At 34.7% G+C, this 23,953-nt stretch overlaps 3 protein-coding genes across 5 annotated transcripts; 1 reads left to right on the top strand and 2 right to left on the bottom strand.

Moving 5' to 3' along the window:
* Positions 1–238: 238 nt before the first annotated feature.
* LOC132182993 (WAT1-related protein At5g07050-like) lies at positions 239–4,438 on the bottom strand. The gene is made up of 7 exons (XM_059596379.1): positions 4,131–4,438; positions 2,211–2,273; positions 1,966–2,082; positions 1,106–1,346; positions 814–972; positions 581–732; positions 239–492 (listed from the first exon to the last, which is right to left on the bottom strand). The coding sequence occupies exons 1-7, from the start codon at positions 4,370–4,372 to the stop codon at positions 363–365; spliced, it is 1,104 nt and encodes a 367-aa protein (XP_059452362.1). The 5' UTR covers positions 4,373–4,438; the 3' UTR covers positions 239–362.
* A 4,246-nt stretch (positions 4,439–8,684) lies between these two features.
* LOC132180953 (RCC1 domain-containing protein RUG3, mitochondrial) lies at positions 8,685–16,272 on the top strand. Of its 3 annotated transcripts, XM_059593968.1 has the most exons (8): positions 8,685–9,247; positions 11,136–11,275; positions 12,420–12,614; positions 14,495–14,623; positions 14,720–14,875; positions 15,548–15,615; positions 15,695–15,840; positions 16,046–16,272. In XM_059593968.1, exons 1-7 carry the CDS (start codon positions 8,712–8,714, stop codon positions 15,695–15,697), a joined length of 1,227 nt encoding a protein of 408 aa, XP_059449951.1. In that variant the 5' UTR covers positions 8,685–8,711; the 3' UTR covers positions 15,698–15,840; positions 16,046–16,272. The 3 variants fall into 3 exon arrangements, with proteins under 3 accessions (XP_059449951.1, XP_059449950.1, XP_059449952.1); XM_059593967.1 differs by having other exon boundaries at positions 15,548–15,840; XM_059593969.1 differs by lacking the exon at positions 12,420–12,614 and having other exon boundaries at positions 15,548–15,840.
* Positions 16,273–20,861: 4,589 nt separating this feature from the next.
* Positions 20,862–22,677, bottom strand: LOC132182431 (LRR receptor-like serine/threonine-protein kinase SIK1). Its single transcript, XM_059595670.1, has one exon. It carries the CDS (start codon positions 22,550–22,552, stop codon positions 21,305–21,307), a length of 1,248 nt encoding a protein of 415 aa, XP_059451653.1. The 5' UTR covers positions 22,553–22,677; the 3' UTR covers positions 20,862–21,304.
* Positions 22,678–23,953: the final 1,276 nt, after the last annotated feature.

The following is a 23,953-nucleotide window of genomic DNA, read 5'->3' as shown; positions in this document are numbered from 1 at the left end:
GTGATTAGTGCATACGTGGCGTTCCATCAAATTTTGGACGAATGGATCATGTCGATCTTTAGGCAAACCAGAAGGACCTTCTATGATAAAAACTAAACCATAGTGTCAAAAAATAAAGAAGTTAAACCACATGGGTGAATAATGTATTTAACCCTATTTAAAAAGGTAGTTAAAATTATTACTTTCAGATAGTAGGAAATCATCCTATATATCATAATTTCTCTCTTAGATAAAATATAATGCATCGTTTTGTCAATAGATCCTAATAATATATTGCACGCTCTTAGACAAATTAATTACAATTAAGTAAGTGTATTTCTCTAAACATATAAGAAATTATTATTTACATATTTATCAAACTCTTACTTTTCATGTTTGATTTCAATACTTTCCTCTGACACCGTTTGCTCTGACACCTTATCCCCCTTCTCTTTTTCCTTCCCCCATAGAGTTGCATATAGACCAAGAAATATCAATGTCGCCCCAATAACACTGGAAGGAAAGCAGAAAAGTATAAGAAATATTAATTCCAAATTTGTACATTTCTCATTTTTGCTTGACAAAAGTAATCCACATATACCTTCCCAAGTATAAAGCATCTCCTAAAATGAGTAATCCCATAACGGCTACAATTACTGTGGCCAACGGTCGAAATGCTGTCATGAAAACTGGTCCTTTTTTCCTTATTACCAACGTTTGAACATAAACTGTAACTCCAAATATCATAACTCCCTATAGGAAATCATAAAATTAGGATTTCATGAATCAATATAAATAGGAAGAAAAAAAAAAGGGTGGAATTCATAAGCTCACACTATAGATTGGTGCGAGAAGGGTAATGTTCCATGATAATTTCCATGATGAAGCTTTATGATCCAAAATCGCTGTCATGATAGTAGAGAGAAAAGTACCCGATAAGCACGTCAATGACGTGAGAGTTATTGGTGCTGGATATATCTTGACTGTAGCCGTCTACAATAGTCATCGATTTTGTTACGTTTTGAGTGAATAATCCAAAATCTAGAGAATTTCTCATAATTAATGAAACAAATTCTAGTGAGATGCAATGAAGTAAAGTCTAGCTATTTTCTGAATATTAAATCACCTGTAATATGTAGAATGATGAGAGTGAAAGGTATGAAACGAGAAGTATGAGGGAGCCCTTTATTGAATCCCTGTCTAAGAATGGTTTTGAGGAAGTGGCATGTTGATGCGAGCTTTGATTATGTAGAGAAATCAGGGGAATCCCCCTGTAAAGGGTCATGAGTGTTGCACCACCAAAGGCAACAACTGTTCCCAATATCTTTGCTTGAGAACCAAGCCTACAAATCTCTAATTTCTCCATCCTGAATATGCCAATTACTTAACTTTAGTTGCCTCAATCAAGAATCATTTGAATGCATAAACAGGACAAGACATGTCATCATTTGAAGGGTAAATGTCTGGTTTCAAATTTTTCGTTCATGAGCCGGAAAATTGCATGCTCTCTAGCTAACATGGTAGTAAGTTTGAATCGTAATTTTCACTGCCATGTCAGAAAATGTGCGCTTAAGAGTTTGTGTAGCATTTCTCATCATGCTTATTCTCACCCCCCCCCAAAAAAAAAAGAAAAAAAAAAAAAGAACAAAATAAAGCAAAGAAACTTTTGGGTTTATATATATATATATAGATCAGTCTTTCATCAACAAGTTGTGTAACACCCTAATCCCATATTGAGAAGAGAATGAGTAATCTATATAGAGTGGACGGTTTATAAAGATGGTCATGAGTGAAACTGAACTTTATAAGGAATTATATAGAAGCTCGAAATTAACTAATTATTTTGATGTGATAGCACAGATATGGCTAGCATTTTTCTCTGAATCGTTATAGTTTGTATCTCTAGCTAAGACCATCTCCAATAAAGTAGATATAAAAAAACAAGGAAAAAATTAAGAATTGCAGGATGGAGAAGAATCCTGGTACCTGCAAAGTACTGCTAAGATAAAGGTCATTGATGGAATCAAGTTGCCTAATGCAGAAGCAAAAGCTGGTGAAGTCTGTTCCAGTCCAGCATAAAACAGCGTCCTCCCTAGCACAGCTCTAAGTTCAAAAGTGAGAAAAAAGTATAAGCATTTAACCAAAAAGTTTGTTCTATATATATGCTTATAAATTATTTAATAATATTACAAAACAGCATCCATGGCATATATATATATATATATACTCACCCCAGCAGACCCAAAAAGAAGACATTTCGTAGGATTGGTACGCTAATTTTGCTCTCATTCTTCCTGCAAGGGAATATTCAAGGTTGATTATCACTAAGAATGAACTCACACCCAGATTTATTTATTTATTTTTTCATTATTTATGCTCACTGTATTGGCAAAAAGGAAAGGGAAGGGAGAAGGAAAAAAAAAAAATTGAAACAAGAGGTGATCATATATACGCATATTCACAAATCTCTCCTTTCCTTTACAAGAGAAATGAATATATTAATATAGTTCTTTTTTTATTTTTGGTTGTAGGAATATCTCCGGCAAATAACACAGCTTTGCGCATAAAAATCTCCCTACTAATCGGAAAAATCAAAACTTCAATATTCATATCGATTTCACTATATCTAGATGCCAGACCTGGTATATATTCTAAAACTTTGATCAATAAAATACATTTCTAGGCAAAGTGGAGTTAAACTTTTTTTTTTTTTAACCTCCAAAAGTGATTTTTGGAAGCATTAATATCAATTTAGGTGAAAAATATGTTTTTTTTGTTTTTTTTTTTGGTTTTTGAAGAAATAGTTTCTGCTTAACATGAAAAACATCTAGAGCACTGACACTCCTTACTGATAGAGCGATTTGCTCTATTGTGACAATATCAAAAATACCAGTTAGGATTTCCTCCATAAAGATTTTATCAATTATGCTTCTCACAGCTACCTTTGCAAGTTTATGTGCCGCATAATTTGTTGCAGTTAGGTGAAAAATATGTGTTTAGCAACCTCGCAAAAGAAATGGTTGGACCATGTTGAAACCTAAATTAATTTTTTATATCACATAATTAATTTTTTATTACTATTTAATAAAAAAATCACTATAAAATAAATTTTTTTTTTTTTTTTATACAATTTTTTTTTTTTTGCACTTTTTTATACCAAACTTTTTTAACTTTTGTTTTAACATCAATTTACGTCAGGTCTAAGAAAAAGGCTTTAACAAACCTGCCTACACCACGGGAAAAGGGGAGTATATTTACAATAATAAAGCATAAAGAAGTACTGTCCTTTATTAGTGTTGAAACCTGCCTACACCAAGGGAAAAGGCAAGAACACTATCTTATCCGATGTTTCTTTTCCAATTTCGGGATAAGAAAGTGTTCTCAGCCAATAAGTAAAAGTAGGGACATTTACCAAATAAAATAAAAAGCAAGGACCAATGCAATGAGTGGTTACGATGAAAAGGGAAAACTTTTTTTTATTACCATGAAAAACCATTAAAATTGTTTCTAAGCATTACTCATTAGAAGAAGAAAGAAGGCTATCTTGTTTTGAATTCGATTACCTTATTTAAAATTTTTAAATGACATGAACAATATGTTCACTATATATATATATATATATATATATATATATATATATATATATATATATATATATATATATCGTTTCATCTTAGTTGGGTACAAGTTAGGTTCCTTCCCGTGGGTCATCAACCACTCCTTGGAGTAGTCAGCCACCCATACAGAACGACTGAGGGTTGCCAAAAACCACAAGGGATAGTCGGCCGGCCACCATGGGATTGAACATTTTTCTTTATTTTTTGGTTTCCAAAAAATGAAAAAAAATATATATATTATTCCATTCGTGGGGGAATAACTATTTCTTTTACGGGTTCATGAATTGCTAGATTGCAGGTTAATGGGTGGAAAGTTTTGATTTTAAAGGATGCAGCTAGCTAGCCAAGAGAAATCATTTGAGTTGCCTGTTTTATACCTCCAAGTTTATGAGATGTATCTTTAGAGACAAGACAACCTACGCAACATAGGAGTTGAAGGCATGCACATGAGGAAAAAGCCACATGCATGCAGTAGAGAAGTTAAATATAAATAAACCAAAGCAGGAAGAGGAAAAGCTATAGAGAAGGGTTAACCTTTCAAAGAGAAATGCAAGAAGAGCAGTAGCTAATGTTCCAAAAGCATGTCCATAGGCAACAAGCACATAACGACTCATGCCTTTGTCCAGAGAGATCTTGGAGATTAAGTTGTATCCTGCAAAGCAAAAGTTAGAGAATATGCAATAAACATATGGTTTCACCTCTTCATACAACTTTTCTCTCTTCAGCCTTCCTCTTTCTCCTCCCACACTCGCCTCCCGCTCTTCCATTTTCACCATTTCACACCAAAAATGGCTTCACGTACTGCTTGTAATTATAAGCTCCATCTGCTTAACTATTGATCAGATTGGAGATATGCTTCATGTAAAAGGACTGTTCAAGAAAAAGTGATTCATGCACATATACCTCCACTTTCAAATGACAAGTGCTTTGTGACTAGATTCAGTGGGAGTACCATGTCTCTGTCTTGTTCAATTATCAAATGAAAGCATATATAAGCTCCACCTTTTACTGATAATGATTTAGTATTGGTTCCTTTAGCTTTTATGTTTCATTAATTAGTAAAAAGAACCATCACTATCGTTGTTGAAATAAGAATGTAATTTTCTTAACTCATATACTCAATCCATTAATATCAACTTTTAAGAGGGGACGACTTAGAAATATTAGTTTAAGGGGGCTAATTAGCATAAACAAACCGATCGAGTGATTCACGCATAGCTTTAATTGGATTCTATCTACTCGAATCGAGTTCGATCGGTTCATTTATTAAGCAAATTGAACTTGACAGAAATCTAGTATCATTTATTAAACAAGTTAAACTAGCTCATATAAACTGAGTTCAATTCGACTCGTATAAGTTCATTTATTATTTTTAACTTGTAATGAAATGGATTTTAGACATTCAATAAAATGGATTTTCTTGCATTAAAAAAAGAGAGATATTTTTTTTTAATAAAAAAAAAAAAAAAAAATTGAAGTGAAAAGTTGGGGTGTTAGTGTTACACTGATGTACGTCTTTCGATTCCCTTTCCCTTTGGTGTCCATCCTTTGTAGAAGGGAGGATGGAGACCAACCCCTCACGCCTCAACAAGAGGTTTGATACAATTTATTTATTTTACTTTTCCTTTTTTGTTTTGATATTTTATTTGGATATATAATTATAATTTTGTAAGTGTTTGTGAAAATGGATCGATTTGATAATAAGAATTAACCCAAGGATCAACTTGATAACTTTTAAATCATATGAATCCATTTTTTTTTTGTGCAACACTAATAGAATTTGTTGAGGCATCTTGAAAGTGACTCGTATAGTCATAATATCTATCTAGAGTGACCTATGGAATATATATATGGCAAATCTCAGGTGATTTTTCCTATATTTTTGTGATCAAAATAGAATTTGAGTATTTTTCCGATAGCAAAATAATGTTGTTTCCACACCAAAAAGACACACAAATCCATTTCCACTAGGCGAGTGGCTTGTGAGTAGAACATATTCAAGCTTAATGGGGACACTTATATGTTGGCCACTTATGGCTTCCTATTATAGAGTATAAGTTGAAGTTGAAGTCATGACCAAAATCATCCAATCAACCTATTGCAAACTGCTTTGTCTTCACGAAAAACTTGGGACAAAAAAATTTTCAAATTAAGTTAGAGGAAGTTTTTTAGCACAGTCTATAAAAATATCATGTGTTTTTTTACATGTTGTGTTTCACCAAATAAAATAAGCACCGACCTGTGAGATTGGCATTGGTCAAATTTTGATAGAGAAGGAAAAATTTGATGACCAATAGCTAGCCAACTGATCAACACCACAAACTTGGCTCATTTAATTTTTATTTCAAATACGAGTCAAGCCGAGCTTATCATGAGTTGCTTAATTAATTTATTCATTTCCTATATAAAAATAAATATCATGATTGTTTATCTTTTCATAAATTCAGACTAATAATTAGTTAAGTAATTGTTAAAATTTTTTATCATTCAAGTTAATTAAATAAATTTAACTTGAATCTTAAATAATAGGGTAAAGTCCACTTAACCCTCTCAAACTATCATTTCAATGACAATTTACCCTCAAACCATCAATTGGGACAATTTACCTCCAAAACTATCAAAACAATGATAATGTACCCCCCAATAGTAGCAAAATGACGAAATTACCTGTATAGAATTTTCAATAAGACAAAAATACCCTTAAAAATTTGAAAAAAAAAAAAAATTAATAAATTTGTTTTTATTTTAGTAAGGATAATTTCGTTATTTTGTTGAAATTGAAAATACATTGTCATTGTTTTGGTAGTTTGGGGGGTAAATTGTCACAATTGATAATTTAGGGCGTAAATTGTCATTGGGATAGTAGTTTGAGGAGGTTAAGTGGACTTTACCCTAAATAATATAATATCAGGTACATATGTATGTATGTAAATTTATTATCCACATATACAAATAAGTACGTGCAGGTGCACACACATATATATATATATATATATCCAGACATACTCACAAACACACTCATGTACACAGTGGCGGATCTAAGAATTCGTATTAGGAGGTGGAAACTAAAATAATATTTTTTTAAAAAAATTTGGAGGGGCGGGAGAAGGAAGAGTAAGGGTTAGAGTCAAGAAAATTAAAAAAAAATAAATAAATAAATAAATAATAATAATAAAAAATTACCCTTAGAAAAAAAAATTCAAAAATTTGTACACAGTAATCTCTAAAACTAAACTCACAGCAACATAATTCAAGTTATATCTAGCTATCATATTAGGAATAGAATTTCCTTTTACTTAATATGTTCTTAGTACAAAATTAAAATAATACTAAAAAAGTTTGTAAAAATAAAGTTATACGAGTTTATACAAGCTTATTCGAGCCGAGCCGAGTTTGTATGAGTATGTATCATTTAATATTCGAACATATTATTGTGTTCACAAATGACTCATTTATTATTCGAATCGAGACCAAATTGAATTTAACTAAACCGAATCGAGCCTAATTCATGATTAGCTAGGATCATCTTACACCCATAGTGGGGTTTGATGCTGAAGGCAGGCGTGAATGGGTGGTGATTGTTCAATGGGAAAAGTGAGGTTTCTCTTTTTGTCGATCGGTTTCAAGAGAATAAAGCAATCTGGTGTTTTCATCTTCATTTGTTTTGGTGTTATACCGAACCTATTCTCTTTGAATAATGCTAGACGTATTATTGGTTTACAACCATTTTATAAGAAGAGTCAAAATGTTACTTTTATCTAAACTGGCTAATGAGATTTGTAAAAAATTCCTATATTGAATTAGTGAGAAAAAAAAAATGTAAAATGGATATTTGATTAGAAGAGGGAAAAAAAAAAAAAAAAAAAAAATCTAAATGTAGCAGCACTTTTCGAGGGAATCATTTTACTTTTTATTGTTTCTCTCACATGTTTTCTCCTTTTCCCAAAACTTTTCCTACTTTTTTCCAAAACTTTTTCTCAATAAAGAGTAAAAAAATAATATTTTAATAGAATAGATAGAAATATACCTAATCGGATGTAGAGACATTTAAAAATTCATTAGTTTTTTAGGTTTTTTTTTTACATGTCCGCACAAGAAAGGGAATATGGATTTGAACTAGTGACTTTCGCTTCATTAAGCGTGGTCCCAGCCGATTGAGCTACTTCTTGGGGACAAAAATTCACTAGTTAAACTAGATAAAAATGAGTTTTGATGAGCCATTTTGCATAAAAATTTGATTCCTCTATTGTGAATGCTCTAACACGTGTCAAGATATAATTAGAGGGTCTTAAAATATTTTTTTAGTGACCTATGTGATTCCAATCTCATGTTACCCAAAATGTAGACCCGTCATGAATTTAGCATTACTCTAAGGATATATATAGGGGTTTCAATTTGGAGAGGGACCAATTAGCAAAAAAAATATTAATTTTTTTTTTTGTCTAATTTTTTTTTCCTTGTGATTTGGGGGGTACCAGGGCCACTGCCAGTCCCCCCAGGGTCCGTCAGTGGATATATACAAGAAGAATGGTGTAAATATCCAATTATTTGAAAAAAAAAAAAAAATTAGAAAGCAATTTTTTTTTTTTTTGGTGACATTTAATAAGGAGTAGAAGACCATATCTACTTTAAAAAAATTAATTAGGGTAAAATACAAAATTAATCCTTGTGATTTACATGATTTGCAATTAATTATTTTTGGTATCAAAATAAACTCATAGGTCCTTAAGGTATGCCAAAAGAACAATTTAGTCCTTACAGTCAAATTCTGTTCATTGACGTAACAGATTTTGATAGCGTGAAACGTTAGAACCAATAAAATTGTGATATTTGTTCGATTTATGTCGGTGTTACACTAACATAATCTATTAAATTAGTTGACAAAATTTGACTGCAGAGACTAAATTATTTTCTTGACATACCTAATGGACCTTTGAGTTTATTTTGATATCGCATGAAGCTAATTGTAAATCAAGTAAACCACAATGACTAATTTTGTATTTTTTTTTTTTTCGAAAAAACAAGAAAAAAGAAAAAAAAGAGGACCATTTCCAAAAATTTCATAAGATCCCTGTGCGTATTGCCGTAATGTGAGTGTGTACAAATTTGAAACTAATGTCCGTTGTTCTTCGACGCCGCAGTAGAACCCTCGGCCGCCACCTCTACTCCTCAAAGTCTTCTTCCTCATCCACCAGAATCCCTATTTTGTACAAACCAGAATCTGATGTCAAAGACACTGTAACCCTCCAGCTCCTCTCCTGGGGCAGAGGCGCCTCGGGTCAGCTCGGCGGCGGCATCGAAGAGAACCGGCTGTACCCAACCCCGGTGGCCAACCTCGTCGTCCCCCAGTCCTCCTTCGCTCTCTCCCCAACCCCAGGGCGCCTCCTGGGCCATACCCCTAGACCATTTCTTGATGACAAAGAAGGGCCCGTTGTGGAGGTGGGTGTTTCTTGTGGGCTTTTCCACTCGTCGGTGCTCGTCGATGGCAAGCTCTGGATTTGGGGCAAAGGCGATGGTGGCCGCCTCGGTTTCGGCCACGAGAATCCGGCGTTTGTGCCCACGTTGAACCCTCATTTGGATTCCGTTCGCTCTGTTGCCCTCGGAGGACTGCATTCGGTTGCGCTCTCCTCCGTCGGAGAGGTCTTCACTTGGTCTGTTCTAGTTCTGCGTTTAACTCTTACAAAGAACACCTCATTTGCTTGGAATTACTGTTTTCGATTTCAATTATGATTTTACAGATTTGCAATTTGCATTAGGGCGGTTGCATTTAACAGTACTTCTGTGATATGTAACTATGTAAGTAAAATGTGGTGACTACTCACCTGTCATGGTCATCTTTAATCTCAAGAGTTGGCACGAGTGATAAGTCACTTGGTCGTTGTGCCTCGTCCTCTAATGTTCGACCTTTGAGTGCAAACAATTTCTTGGGGTTAGGCATGCAGGCAAAAGCTCGAGCTTTACCCGACCCGTATGGAGGGACACTTTGGGACGCTTTGCACAGTGCCTTGGGGAGTTAATTGGATACCCCGTTTATCAATTTGTCCCCTTTTGATGGGTCTACCTGGCTGATTGATTCATTGATATTATATGGAATGGCTGCATCATGAATTTCAATTGTGATTGGATAGGAATTAAGAAAGATGGTCAGCTAATACAAGGACAAATTGTGAATCGTCAATCTTGAATCGGAGATAACTTTGGGTTCTAGGTCACTTGTTCATTATTTGTCAAACTGAAATGATATGAAAGAATCTGCAAAAGTTTACTTGAAGTAGGGCTTTGTTTCAGTGGAGAACGGGATATAGAGACTAGAGGTGTTTTGTCTTGTTTGTAATAGAGATTAGTGAGTAATGCTAGAAGGAGGATTAGAGTCTTCCTTGAGTCCTCCCAAATGTAATGTGACTTTTAAAGTCACCAATATATCAAAATTCAATAATAATCATCTCAAATTCAATAGTAATTTTAAAAACTACATCATATTTGGGAGGACTTAGGGATGACTCCTTATTGTTCGAGATTAGTATATAGTTGATGCTGATTCTGCAGATGTTGTATATTAATTCCTGTCAGTAGAATAGCTGTAGTAGATAGATGGTTAGCTGCATTCTGTGGTTTAGAGTTGTAACTCTGCAAATGTGGTCTTGTTTGCTGTGAGTTCTGCAGCAGATGTGATCTAGTTTGCTTATTCATCCAGAAAAAAAGAAAGATGATATGAAAGAAAGTCGATGATCAGAATCTCCATGTTTGTTTATCTGAGAGAGAGAAAGACATTTTATAGTTTTATGTCATGTAAAATTGCTTGCATTAGAACATAGGAGATGAATTGAGGTTGAAGACATTGATGAAGTACCCGTGCGGGTGACAGGAGCGCATTAAATCTGTATGTGTAGGAAAGTATGTTGTGACATACGCAATTATGACTTTTTTTTTTTTTTGGTCCTTGTTCACTGATAAAAGTTGGAATACAATTAATTAATACAGGGACTAGTCGTACAAGTTTATGCTTAAAGTTTACTACACTAACAATTTCTTTTAGGTCCAATGTGCATATGCTACCTTTTTGTCCGTTTTGATCGTCTTATGTTCTTGTGGAAAAATTCAAAATGTAGCAGGCATGCAAAATGTATCAAAACATTTATTTAGTTGTGAATAAATACTTGTTAAAAAAGGTTTTGGTTAGTGCAAATTAAAGATAACGTACGATCTCTAATATAGTTATTAAGTAAGTAAGTTGTATTGTTTTATGATTAATAGTTTTTAAGTCTCAACTATATATGAATCTTTAGTTTGTTTGGGAAAGAAAAGGAATGATTTCAATTTCATGTTTCATATTCAAGGACCTTCAAATGCTGTGTTTTATTGCTCAAGTTGTGTGTGCTCCTCATAGGTCTGACAGCATCGCGACTGCTTGACATGATAATATTGTTCTTGTTCTCCAATAATTTGTGTGATCTTTGACAATATTGTTATTGCTTTCATGACTTAAACATGTCTTTGATCTGCACAATTGATGGGTCTAATTAAAAATGAAGTTTGCAGGGGTTATGGTGGTTTTGGTGCACTTGGACATTCTGTTTATCATAGAGAACTGCTCCCCAGATTGGTGAAAGGCTCTTGGAGTGGGAAAATATGTGATATTGCAACTAGTGGGACGCATACTGCAGCTATCACGGAATCAGGTTTTTTGAATTTTTATTTTTTGTTATTAACTAGTGGATTTATATTTTTTATTGAAATTAATTTACTTTTTTTATGTTTTGGTTTGATATTAGGGGGAATTAAATTGGGTGTTTATGGCTGAGAACTTAGCTGTATAACTATTTATTGAATCCATTGAAATCTAGTTGGATAAGAATGAATTACAGCTTTAAGTCAATTAATTCTGTTGATTTCTATTATTGATCTGGAACTTATGTATGTGTCAATTTAGTTGTATATTATAATGCCTCACACTGATTTTTTGCAAGTTGTAGTGTCATTGTTATCATTCAATTGCTCGATTTGGTTGCACTTTAATGTAGATGTCTTGTCTATTAATTCTTGTCTGAATGATCGTGTCCTCAAGTAATGCATTTTAGATCTCCTAAACTGATTTGGATTATTATTTTATTTTATTTCTTTTCACTTTATTTTATTTATTGAGTTTAATGTGGAATACTCTTTCAATCAATTGAACAATTGGATTGATGAAAATGGTTCCTTCAAACATTTTTTTTTTTTTTTGATAAGTAACGACATTTATTGAGTTCAAACATGTCATATACTCTTCAATATAAGAGAACAAAAAAAAGCGGAGATGATGCTTAGAATATGGATTATAAATGCCCTTTGTGATTTTTTTTTTTATTTTTTTATATGAATTGGAAATATCAAATGTAGAAGAGGAAAGCCTAGGGAGATGTCTGCTTTATTCATGCTTTTGCCAGCAAAAAATATGTTCAGGCTATACATGCATACTAGAAGAAGAGAAAGAGAGAATAAAGCTAATTAGATGACTATTGAAATTGATATTTAGATGTAACATTTTTGAGGATGACAATCAAAATAAATATGAAGAAGAAGAAAGCACCAAACTAGAAGATGTTGAGGACTAGAAATGATCAAAAAGATGGGTGTTACAAGTTCATGAAGTGAGGACCAAAAAGTTATATGACGGAGAATGAAGCTTCTCAGTGGTGCAACTAGTTCTGGCTGGCATGCTATTCATCAAGCATACTCTTTTCTGGCATAGATGCATTAATTTTAACTTAGAAGAGGTTTTGGTGGGTTTTCCTATTATATATTTAGCTTTTCATAGATCTATTTAATATTCATTGGATTTAGGGGAACTTTATACTTGGGGTAGAGATGAAGGTGATGGTAGATTGGGCCTTGGTCCTGCACGGGGACCAAACGAAGGAGGTGGACTCAGTATTCCTTCCAAAGTAAAAGAATTACCTATGCCTGTGACTGCTGTTTCCTGTGGGGGATTTTTCACAATGGTGCTGACAGAGGAGGGACAACTTTGGAATTGGGGTGGTAAGAATATCAGTCCTTTTTTAGCATATTTTGACATTTTCTTTAATATTTCTTTTATCCCCCCATCCCTCCCATTTCGTTATAAAAGTAGTAAAATAGAAGAATGAAAAGCAGTGATCTCATGCCCCGATCATAGTCATGGCTAGTCACAAGCCACAAATTACATGCCAGCCTTAAATTTTCATCTTTTTGACAGTTCTGTTATTTTTTTGTATTCTATTTTTGTCAAAATTAAGAAAAAGTAACAAGGTAGAGACTAAAAAGGAGTAATCTCATTCCCCTTTTTGTAGAAATTGCTAGATTGGAACTGCAAAACATTATTCGGCCTTAATAATTTGTGGTGAAATATTATAGGAAATGATGGGCTATGATTGCTGAAGTTATGAAAATACTTTTCTGTTTTCAAAACAAAAGTAGAGGCTGACTTTTAAGAAAAGTTTTACCACCTTGTAGGAATATTTTGAGAAAACGTATGCTTATTTTTATAAGAGTAGAGGTTGACTTATTAATTTAGAATTTTTTTTTAGAAAGTGAAAAATAGAGAGGTGGCCGCATGGGCACCCCCAACGGAGGAGAGGGGGACATTAACGCAATCGATAGGTTGGGGTGGGGGGACATTGACAAGGGAGTGGTAGTTTGAGGGGAGGTATATGTAATTTTCCCTTATATATATATATATATATATACACACACACACGTGTTTTGAAATATAAAAACACTTTTCAAAAATTTTACCAAACAATTTTTTCTTTTTAGGACCCCACAAATACTTTTCAAATGTGGACTGCATCGAAAAACACTTCTCAATTTCTGTCACATAGGAAATTTTTAAAATAAAAAATCCAAAAACAGTTTTCAAAACCTTTTACGAACATAGCCCATGGTATGTTGCTTAAGGAAATATGGTAAATTTGAATTGAGTATGGCAAACTTTAATTATCTGCGAATGAGAGAAAATTTAAGTTGGTAATTTAGTAGCTGATGCAAACCAGATGGTAATTATGTCTTAAAATATCTGAATAAGCTAACAAAAATGTTAGCTTAAAGGCACAGAAACTTTTATAAAGAATAGCAGATAGTTGTTTCCCAAGATTCAGACTTCGGAACTTAACGGAGCCTTCTTACAACATTGATGTTTACATATATCGTTCTGTCGCCATGTAGTTCGATCAACACTCTAGTACCACGTATTGAGTGAAACTTATAGAAGCTGTGTCTTTTTTAACCACCTCTTATCTTTATTTCTTTTGAAAATTTTCCTTTTGGCTTTTCTTTTACCATTGTGTTTTACTATTATGATGTTTTCTTCCAATGATGCCACCTCTACTTATTTGAAGCATTTACTTATATTATTCTCAATCTTCAGTATTGCCTTAGATACTTTGTTGTTTTGAATGATTTATATTGATGGATGTATTGATGCCATGCGGTTGGGATAGGGCTTAGAGTCTAGTGGAGATGTTTTTTTGTTTTCATAAATGCAGCGAACTCACAAAGTGCATCTTGTTCTCTGAAAATATTAATTTTCTAGGTATAACTCGTGCTGTTTAGTCTTTGAATTTATTAACTTGCACAGATTGTACTATTTATTTTTTGAAAATTGATGAACTTGAGTGCTACAATAGGGTGGAATTATTCAAACAAAGAAGGCCGATGCTTCTGTGATTTTTTGTTAACTATTGGGACTTTTTTATTTTCTCATTTAATTTTTTTTTTCCTAGGCTAGCATTACATGTCAAACAAATAGAAAAGTGCATGCCCTAAAGTGAAAAAAGAAAAAAGAAAAGTTCAATTTTATGAATAAGACTACCCAACATTATATTTTCATTTCCATTAGCAACAATCATTGAGAAAATGGGATCTTTTGGTTGTTCTGTCAGCAAACTCCAACTATGAGCTTGGAAGAGGCGATAGAGTTGGTGGATGGAAACCAAAACCAATTCCTAGCCTTGAAGATGTTCGTGTGATTCAGATAGCTAGTGGTGGATATCATTCTCTTGCACTAACTGGTAAAGTGATTGCAAAATCTCATGATTGCTGTAGGAAATGTATGTGTGTGATAGGTTATGTACTGTTAGTGATATATTGTTGATGTATAATCTCAGATGACGGTAAAGTGGTTTCTTGGGGCCATGGTGGACATGGTCAGTTGGGTCATTCCTCCATCCAAAATCAAAAAGTACCTCTGTTGATTGAGGCTTTATCTAACGAGCATGTTGTCTATATTGCTTGTGGAGGTTCATCTTCAGCAGCTATAACTGGTAAGACAACTGTTGACTTCTTTGATAGCATATTCACTTTCTTTTAGTAAGTATAGAATTTATTAAAAGGTGTCAAAAAGGGGATACAAGCCAAGTATGCATGGAATACATATAAAGAACACATCCAAAGAAAAAGGAGAAAGAAAATCAAATTAATATTCAAGTACTAACTTAAGTCGATCAATATAATCTAAAAAGAACTCTAAGAACCAATGAAAGGAGGCTCTAAGGAAACCCATTTTGTCTCTCCTATGGATTTCTCTTTGCCATCAAAAGCCCTCTTTTTTTGGAAGTCTTCATATAAAACCAAACAATGAAGAGAAAGATGTTGAACAAATTCACATCCTTTTTGCAGACAATATAATGAAATAGATTTATCAGAGAGAGATTCCAAAGTCTTCTTATAATCTCTCAGTATGTAAATGGTGCAGTATTATTTGATGGATTGCCTATAAAATTATTCATAGCTCTCATGGATAATCGCAATGGGCAAGACTAAGTCCAACTCGTTTAGGGTCTTTTTTTTCTTCTCATTTTGAATTTTGTGCCAAGGAAATTGTTTTTAATTTGGTTGGACTTATATTAGCTAGGAAATTGTTAGTTTCTAATTGCAGGGTTAAGGATTTTTATAGCGTAATGGAATAACTGCAGTGGCATTGTATGTTTGAACAGATAAAGGGAAGCTGTATATGTGGGGAAATGCCAAGGATTCCCAATTAGGAGTTCCTGGGCTGCCAGAGGTACAGCCATGTCCTATTGAAGTTAATTTTCTGGTAGAGGATGATGGCTTGGGATCCCACAATGTGATATCTGTCGCAGTAGGTGCATCACATGCCATGTGTTTGGTTATGAGGTCAGCTTGCTAAAACATGGTCTCATGAACCTTCACCACAGAGCAGCATGAGAGGAGAAATTGGATAATGATGTTTCTTTTCCTGCCATTGCTGTTGAAGCTGCTTTCTTTAGTAAGTATTTAGCTCTGTACCAACAAATGCCATGATAATCATATATCAAGTTTTGTTTTTCCCTTAAATAATGTTATTCTTAGAAATATTTCTCGAAAAAAAAAGTCTCTTTGATCATATTTTCAAATTTAATGTCATTTATCTCAAATAGATGTCATATTGACAAGAATTCTTTTCTTTTCTTGCATTTGTTTATCTTGAAAAGAGATGATTTCAAGGATGGGAATAGATCTTCCATACTGTAACAGGTTAGGTCGGATTTTGTTGTCTGCTTTCATTTTATATCTTTATTTTCCCCCTTCCCTTGGTGGTTTTGTTAAATTACATATGTGCCAACATAACGTTGAGGAAAGTAACTTCTCTCGAATAGTTACAAATGCAAGAGTAACCCCAAAAAGAAACTAACAATTAGGAGTGTAAATTAACCATTTATGACCATATTTTTTTCTGCATTAATCAAAGACAGTAGTACACAAGAAGGTACCCAAAATAGACAGGACTAAGAAGAAGAAGAAAAAAAAAAAAAAGAATGGTACGAAATAAATGGTTGTGTCCAATTATTTGTAGTTATGTAGGCTAAGAAAGAGGTGGTCGTAAATGGTGATGTAAAAGGTAGAAGCAATCTTCTGTGGCTGCAAGAAACTTTGGAGGTCCCAGCAATGAAGAAATCATTGAAGTTGCTTATTCGTCAAAAAAAAAAAAAAAAAAGAAAAAAAAAGAAGAAGAAATCATTGAAGTTGATCGAACCAAACCCACTGAAGTGTCCGACAAAAGAGCTGCCCTGCTATTAACGCTTAGGGGACATCTGATTTGATAATCTCCATAGGCAAAATAAATTTGGCTTTCAAAACACACAAAAAAAGGGGAAAAGAAAAGAAAAGAAATGGAATAGAAGAGAAGGGGAGGTTGGGGGAGGAGAGGGGACCCAGACGACACTTGCTAAAGGGGATAATGTCTTGTAAGGAGGGGAGGGCTCTCACACAAAGGGCTTCTCTCTTTAAAAGTTAGAAAAAGAAGGGTTTGTACACATTATTATTTACACATGCTGTTTGCTTTTGGTGAGTTCCTTCCCTTGCTAAAGTGAATATTGATTAATAAATGTGTATTTATATTAAGAGAATTTTGCTCAACGGTTGTGTTGGGATTCAATTCTTTGCCGGTTAATACAAGCAGATCAATTGAAAAACCCAAACTCAAAGGAGGGAAACTAGGAAGGTGGAAGTCGAATGAGAATGTAGCCAATAGAGGTCACGACCCAAAATGATTATATAAACTATCGGGAGTAAGAGAATTCCTTGTAACTCAGTTTTTGACTAGTGTCCAAGGAATTTGGAAAGACTAAGAGGAAAAAACACTGATAGCAAGATCTTCTTCTGGGGTGGTGAGTATGAAGCCCAACTGGATTGGGTTAAGTTGAAGCATAAATTTGGATATGAGAAACCAGGAAAATTAACAACAAAAACCAAAAAAAGAAGCAAACTAATAGAGAAACTTAATTTAGACAGACATGTACAACCTCGTTACACCGAGGGAAACCTCAGGAAAGCGATCGCCTACTAGGACAATGAGCTTGATGCCCAACCAGATCAAAAGTTGTTTGAGCTCAAATCTGGACTTGAAAGTTCTATGGAATCAAACGGGCTCTTTATAAAAGAGCAAGGAAACCCTAGATTTATTGAAACAGATATATGGTACAAGTGGTTTGTGCAACCAACGCGTGTCGAGTATGTGCGTGTGGAACGGTTGCAGGCAAACTAATTATAGTGGAGAGGTGGTGCAAAGATAACCAAGGCGGATAAATGGATCTACACCTGACCTCCAAAACCCTAACCTAGATAGGGTAAACGGTAAACCAATTCAAAAAAAAAAAAAACTCATGAGAGAGACTTCATGTAGGAGGGGAGTCCTTCCTTTCCTCTTGCACGTCAGCCTTACATGGAGTCCAGGCCAGAAGGTTTTCGTGGAGAGAGTGTTTAACATCCCAACTACTTAGCCAACTAAGCTTTCCATAATGCACACCTACTTGGCTGCAACCTCAGAAAATTTATAGAGGCGAAAGAAATAAATTTCAACTCCTTCTTTGCCATTTTTCATAAACACAAAATTATCTCTTTTTATGGCGTTGAATAAGAATGGAACGGGAGGATTTAATTTTTTTTATATATATAATTTGGATAGTTGAAACAATTACAGCACGTGTTGTAGTTTTTTCTTAACCACCTCACCAATCGAAAAGTGGAGAGTTCTGTATACTAATAAACCCTAAGTAGGCTTGCTCAATGTTTTCAGTAAACAAGATTTGGTGAGAATTAAATTCCATTAATACACCAAATTTAAAATCTTATTATTAACTCTAGAGATATCTCAATGCTAATTATATTGGAATTGCACAGTTGTTTTATTTTGCCAGTCACGATCCCATGCTTTGATGCATAAATAAGTTACCTTGGTATTTTCAAAAAACTATCCCATCCAGAATCCATGTCTTTTCTGCAGCTTTCTCATCGGTACGTAGAAGTCAACAACATTGATAGTTATCAAGTCACTGGGACATCGTTTCATTAGTTTCATTGGGACCCAATTCAGTTGCCTATTATGGCTAAATTGAATTGGCTTGTCGGGTGTCTTTAACAAAGAGTTTTAAGATGCGAAATGAGAAAAAAATCATTGATGTAATATAAAATATAAAAGAGTTTTGAATTTGTTGCGAGACAAAAGTGAAAAATGTTATCTGTTAATATAAATAAATGAGGTTGGCTTTTTTTAAGAAAAAAGAAATGAGAAAAAACTTTGCCAAACGTGCCATTATCCGGATTAGGGTTTACTGAAATTTCTAGGAAATTTCAGTTTCTAAAATTGCAGATCTTGGCTGATCATTTTTCATCCAAGAGTCATTGTTCTGTCATATAACAGAACAATGACCCTTGGATGAAAAATGGACGGCCTAGATCTGCAATTTCAAAAACTGAAATTCCTCTAAGAATTTTAGTAGATCTAAATCCCTATTATCCTTACCTTGAGCAATGCGGTAATAGGCAAGTCGAGCTTTGCCCTAACACAACTAATCAGCTATGCAAGTTTGATCTTATTTCAAGCTTTAAGATCCAACCTTGAGTTTGATTTTTTTTGAACTTAAGCAGTTTGATGAAGGGATGAACATTTTAAAAATATATAAATAGTAACTACTGTACAACCAAGAACGATTGGAGGCTGTTCAGCCGTGGTGTTTCCTACACAACAAAATGAGCTAGTGACTAATACCGTTTTTGTTCAAACCTGAACATTATAAGAATGAGTCCATTTTTGTCTAAACCTGAACACATGCTTACATTTGCCTCTCTCCCTCTCTCTCTGTCTCTTGGTTTTTAATATAAACAATCAAATTGCTTACAAAAAATTAGTCGTGTTGAACTCGACTTGTTTGATTTTTTTTTTTTTTTTTGCCAACCTCAAGTTGTGTAAAATGTACTTTAGGTAAGCTCGATCAAGGATGGTAAAACTCAATTTGAGCTTGAGCTAATATATTTATTTGAAGAGCCGAGCTCAAACAACGGATACTTGTCTTGGCTCAAATCGATTACTGTCCTAATTTAGAATTGTTAGAAAGAAAACTTTGTCGGTCCCACAATACATTTGAATTGATGGTTGGTTATAGAGATATATATGGTAAAATCTCCCATATCCGGCATAACCTAATATTATATAAACTGTTAAATGCACGTACATTTAAATATGAATGGTATCCATTTCAAATTTTCAATGATTAGGGTCACTGAATACAAAGGCACATGTAGCAGCAGGAATGCAGTTATAAAAGGGTCCCCTTCTCCCTATTAAATGTTTCAGAGCAGTGGTGGTGGTTTCTTAGCCTTGTGTTGTTCAGTCGGTGTGGGTTCAATTCTATTGTGGTTGGTGACAGATGAGAGAAAGTTTGTAGCAGAAACCCCATTGTATTGTCTATTTTGTCTATGCCTATGCTCTACAACTTCAACTTCATCATCCCTTGTTACATTCACCCAAGGCCCACTCCTGTTCACCATATATATATATATATATATATACCTTAAATGAAATTGAAATAAGAAGTAAATTAAAAAACATCTAAAAAGTTAGGAAAATGTATATATACTTTCTCTTAAAGTATCGTGCAAGTTGCATTCTTTTTCTAAACATTTAAGATTGAGAAATGCTTAGTCTTAATATTTTTTTTCTTCATATTTTTCGCATCTCATTTTACAAATCAACCATTAGATTTGTGGACTTATGTGAACCCTACACAAGTTAATGATGAACCCCATAAATTTAATGGTTGATTTATTGAATTTGTAGGAGAATATAGAAAAAATATGGACAACTTAAAAGATTATTTCTATGTAGAAGACTTATGTACAACCAGACAGAACTATGCACAGACCGGGGTACGGCCAACCAGGGTTTTACAATTTTGTTTTCATTAATTTTACTTTTAAAATTTGCATTTGAGACAAAATCTTTTAGTTTGGCCCTAAGCCCAAAAGAAAGCAGTCCACAATTTTCTATTGGCCTAGAGTCCTAGACCAATTAAAACAGTCTAGAATTTTTAAAAATACATTGGCAACAAGAGTTTTTTTGTAGAGCTAAGGGTAAGGTTTGGTTAATTGCTTGCAATACCCCAATTTAATCATATATTTCTCATTTGTACTTTGGCTCATGTCGATAAAAATTCTTAGTTTCGTCCTTGTATACAATTTCTATACAACTGGATGACGTGACAATAAAACTCAATTTTTAAATTAACACTCGTCTTTTTTTTTTTTATTTATTTACAAGTGCTAATTCGATGAATGATTTTTACCAACACGTCATCCAATTATATATGAGCCTCCTATTGAATCAATGTCTTTCCAAAACTTCATGAAAATTGCAACCTACTCATTTTGTTCTACCAACTGTCGTGGGCGCGACATCATTTTTTCTTTCTAATATATATAAATTGTAATAGTAGTTTTGTTATTTTTGATACTGAAAAAATATATTACAAATGTTTAATAATTTAAGGAGGACATTGCTTCACAGTTCACAAGATAGTATAAGAAACATTAAAAATTACCTGTAGTTTATTCGAAAATGGTACTTTTTCCAAAAAAGTTACATGGGCTACTTACTTAACAAAGGACGCATGCATGTTGATGTGAAAAAAAAAAAAAAAAAACAAACGACGCATGTCTGGTGGACCACATGCTGCGGGCGTGACAGACATCAAATTATTCATTCCTTCACACTCCTCACCACATCATCATTTAATATTTCTCTCCCCCCAAAATTAAAAATAAAAATAAAATCTAACAAAATACGTATTTGTATACCCCTTCCCACCCCCCTACTCCTTACACTTCATGTGAAAACTATTAAGACAAAGTACTTACGTACCATAGTTTTACATAACATTCACTTACCATAACTAATTGATTTTCATAATTCCTAATCAACCCTTGCTTGGCTTGTTGACCGCCGAGCACTGCCACGCTGGCCTCGAGATCTGTGAACCGGCACTCGCAGGGCATGCTGTGAGACCCACCGACGGTGGTACCATACAGTTATATGACATGCAAAGCGAGGCCGTATCGGGCAATGCCGCCTTGGCTTCCAAACTCATCCCGCTTATATAATTGTGCTGCAAATACAAGGTCTTGGTGTTACCGCTGTACACGCTCTCCACGTACTCATCGGGCACCCTACCCGTGAGACGGTTGTTATTCAAGAACAAGTTCTCGACCCCCGCCAAAACCGGTGATAGCTCTCCGCTTAACATATTGTGACTCAAGTCCACCACGGAGCCCTCGCCGTATGACGGCCTGGTGGGACCCACGGGAAGGACCCCACCAGACAAATTGTTCCGTTGCAGCAATAAAGGGGAGAGGGTAGATTTGAAGAGGGAGGCCGGAATGGGCCCACTGAACTGGTTCATGCTCAGATCCAGATACACTAATTTGGAGAGCGACGCCAAGCCGTTGAGTGGGCCCCGCATCGAATTCTGCGAAACGGACAGGTAACGGAGGGACAACGGCAGTAACGGCAGCGGCCCGTTGAATCTGTTCCTCTTCAAGTCCAAGTGTAACAGCTGAGTCGACACGGGCGGTAACTCGCCGGACAGAAAATTGGACGCCAAAATGAGGACCTTGAGAGCAGGCAACTCTGTGAGACTCGGTGGGATTGACCCGGTGAGTTGGTTGTAGCTGAGGTCGAGGGTGTGGAGGTTCGTTAGAGCAGAGAGAGAAGTGGGAACGGGACCGGTGAGGCGGTTGTTGGTTAAGGAGATGACTCGGAGGGTGGTGAGTCGGCCGAGTTGGGAGGGGATGGGACCGGTGACGAGGCCGGGGAAGAGGATGAGTTGGGTCAATTCGGTGAGCTGGGAAAGGGAGGGGGTGAGGGAACCGGCGAGTCCGTGGGAGCCGGAGAGGCCGGTGCCGAGAGAGAGCACGGTGACCCGGAGAGAGGAAGAAATACGAGAGCAGGTGAGGCCGGAAAAGGAGGAGCAGGGATCGGGTGAGGTGAAGTCCCAGGTGGAAAAGAAAGTGGAGCCTGGGATGTCGGTGAGGGAGGCTTTGATGATTTTGAGTGCATTGAGATCGACGGCGCTGATCTTTAGATGTTGTTGTTGTTGCGATAGAGAAGCGAGAAGCAGGAAGATGAGGAGGAAGAAGGGAGACAAGATTAGGTTGCCCATATCCATATGAGCAGAGGAAAAGAAGCAGAGGTTTTCCGACAGTGATGTGGTTACCTAGGAATCTTGGATATATATGATGTAAGGGAAAGGGAGACAGAGAAAGAAGACTATACGGTTCAGATGTAGTCGTGTTTTCGTATATGTTTTCCTGCTCCGAAGTTTTGGTTAAAGTGGTTAAAAGGGTACAACAAATAAAAAGGCTGATGAATTTGACAGAGATTAGAGTCTTATAAGCAGGATTTTGTTGGTGGGCAACCAGAAAAGGACTTGACGATACTGAATAATGAGGAATAGTGATGATGATGCAACCCATGCTTCTGAGATCGTACGTATAAGTATAGCAAAAAGACTAGGTTCATGGAATTCACATCGATTACACGCTCCAATTATTACTAATTTAGACGGTTAATTTGAAAATTATCTGTTCGTATAGTTATCGGACAATTCAAACTTTATTTGAATGTGAGATTCATATATGGTCTCTCATATTACTTGTCTAAATTGCTAATAATTTAAACATGTAATTGTTGTGAATCCTCATCCAAAAAAGTAATGCTACAGATGATGTATATATATATTTTTTTACATGTCTACACAAAAAGGGGAAGATGAATTTAAACTAGTGGTATTTGCTTCATGAGACGTGATCCTCAATTAATTGAGTTACTCCTTGAGAACGCATATTATTTTAATAATGTGTTAATATATCTATCATGTAACATTATTACTCACGGTTAGAAGCAACAAAATAAATTATTGACTATAAAATACCTCATTAATTAATGGAGGGAAATATGACATGCATTATCAATTCTAATTAAAGATTATCATCCCTTTCTTTTAAAAATAAAAAATAAAAAATAAAAATTAGTCTATAATAGATCATATATTAGGATGACATATGAAAGTGAAAATCAATTATTGATCTGTCTGTTTTACAAATCCTTGCTGATCCAAAGGCTCATCTTCACTACTATGTTATTGCAACTATATGACATTCGTATCATTGCTCTATGTCCAAATGAAAAATAAATTCTTCCATCTAAATTGTTGTCCTAATTTTCACTACAATTTTTTCATCTATAAAATTTTACACGTCAGGTCTATCAACTAAGTTTCACTTGTCCAAACTCTTATGTCATAACTGCTAAAAATCAAGAAGAAAAATATATAAAAAAAAAAAGTTAGAAAAAAAAATCCCAATAAAAAGCCAAAAACTAAAAAATAAAGGGGAAACTTCACTTTGGCTTCCTGAACTTCCACTTAATTTTATAAACCCCTCTTGAACTTTCAAATCTCTTATTTTAGACATCTGAATTTTCAATTACTCTCAATGTGGACCCCTATGTCTGATTTTAAATGTTACATAACGTTTATACCCCTGACTTTTGTATAAAATTTCAACTT

The sequence above is a fragment of the Corylus avellana genome, chromosome ca5, assembly GCF_901000735.1.
Source record: "Corylus avellana chromosome ca5, CavTom2PMs-1.0".
Taxonomy (NCBI): Eukaryota; Viridiplantae; Streptophyta; class Magnoliopsida; order Fagales; family Betulaceae; genus Corylus; species Corylus avellana.
This window is presented reverse-complemented; position numbering and strand designations above follow the sequence as displayed.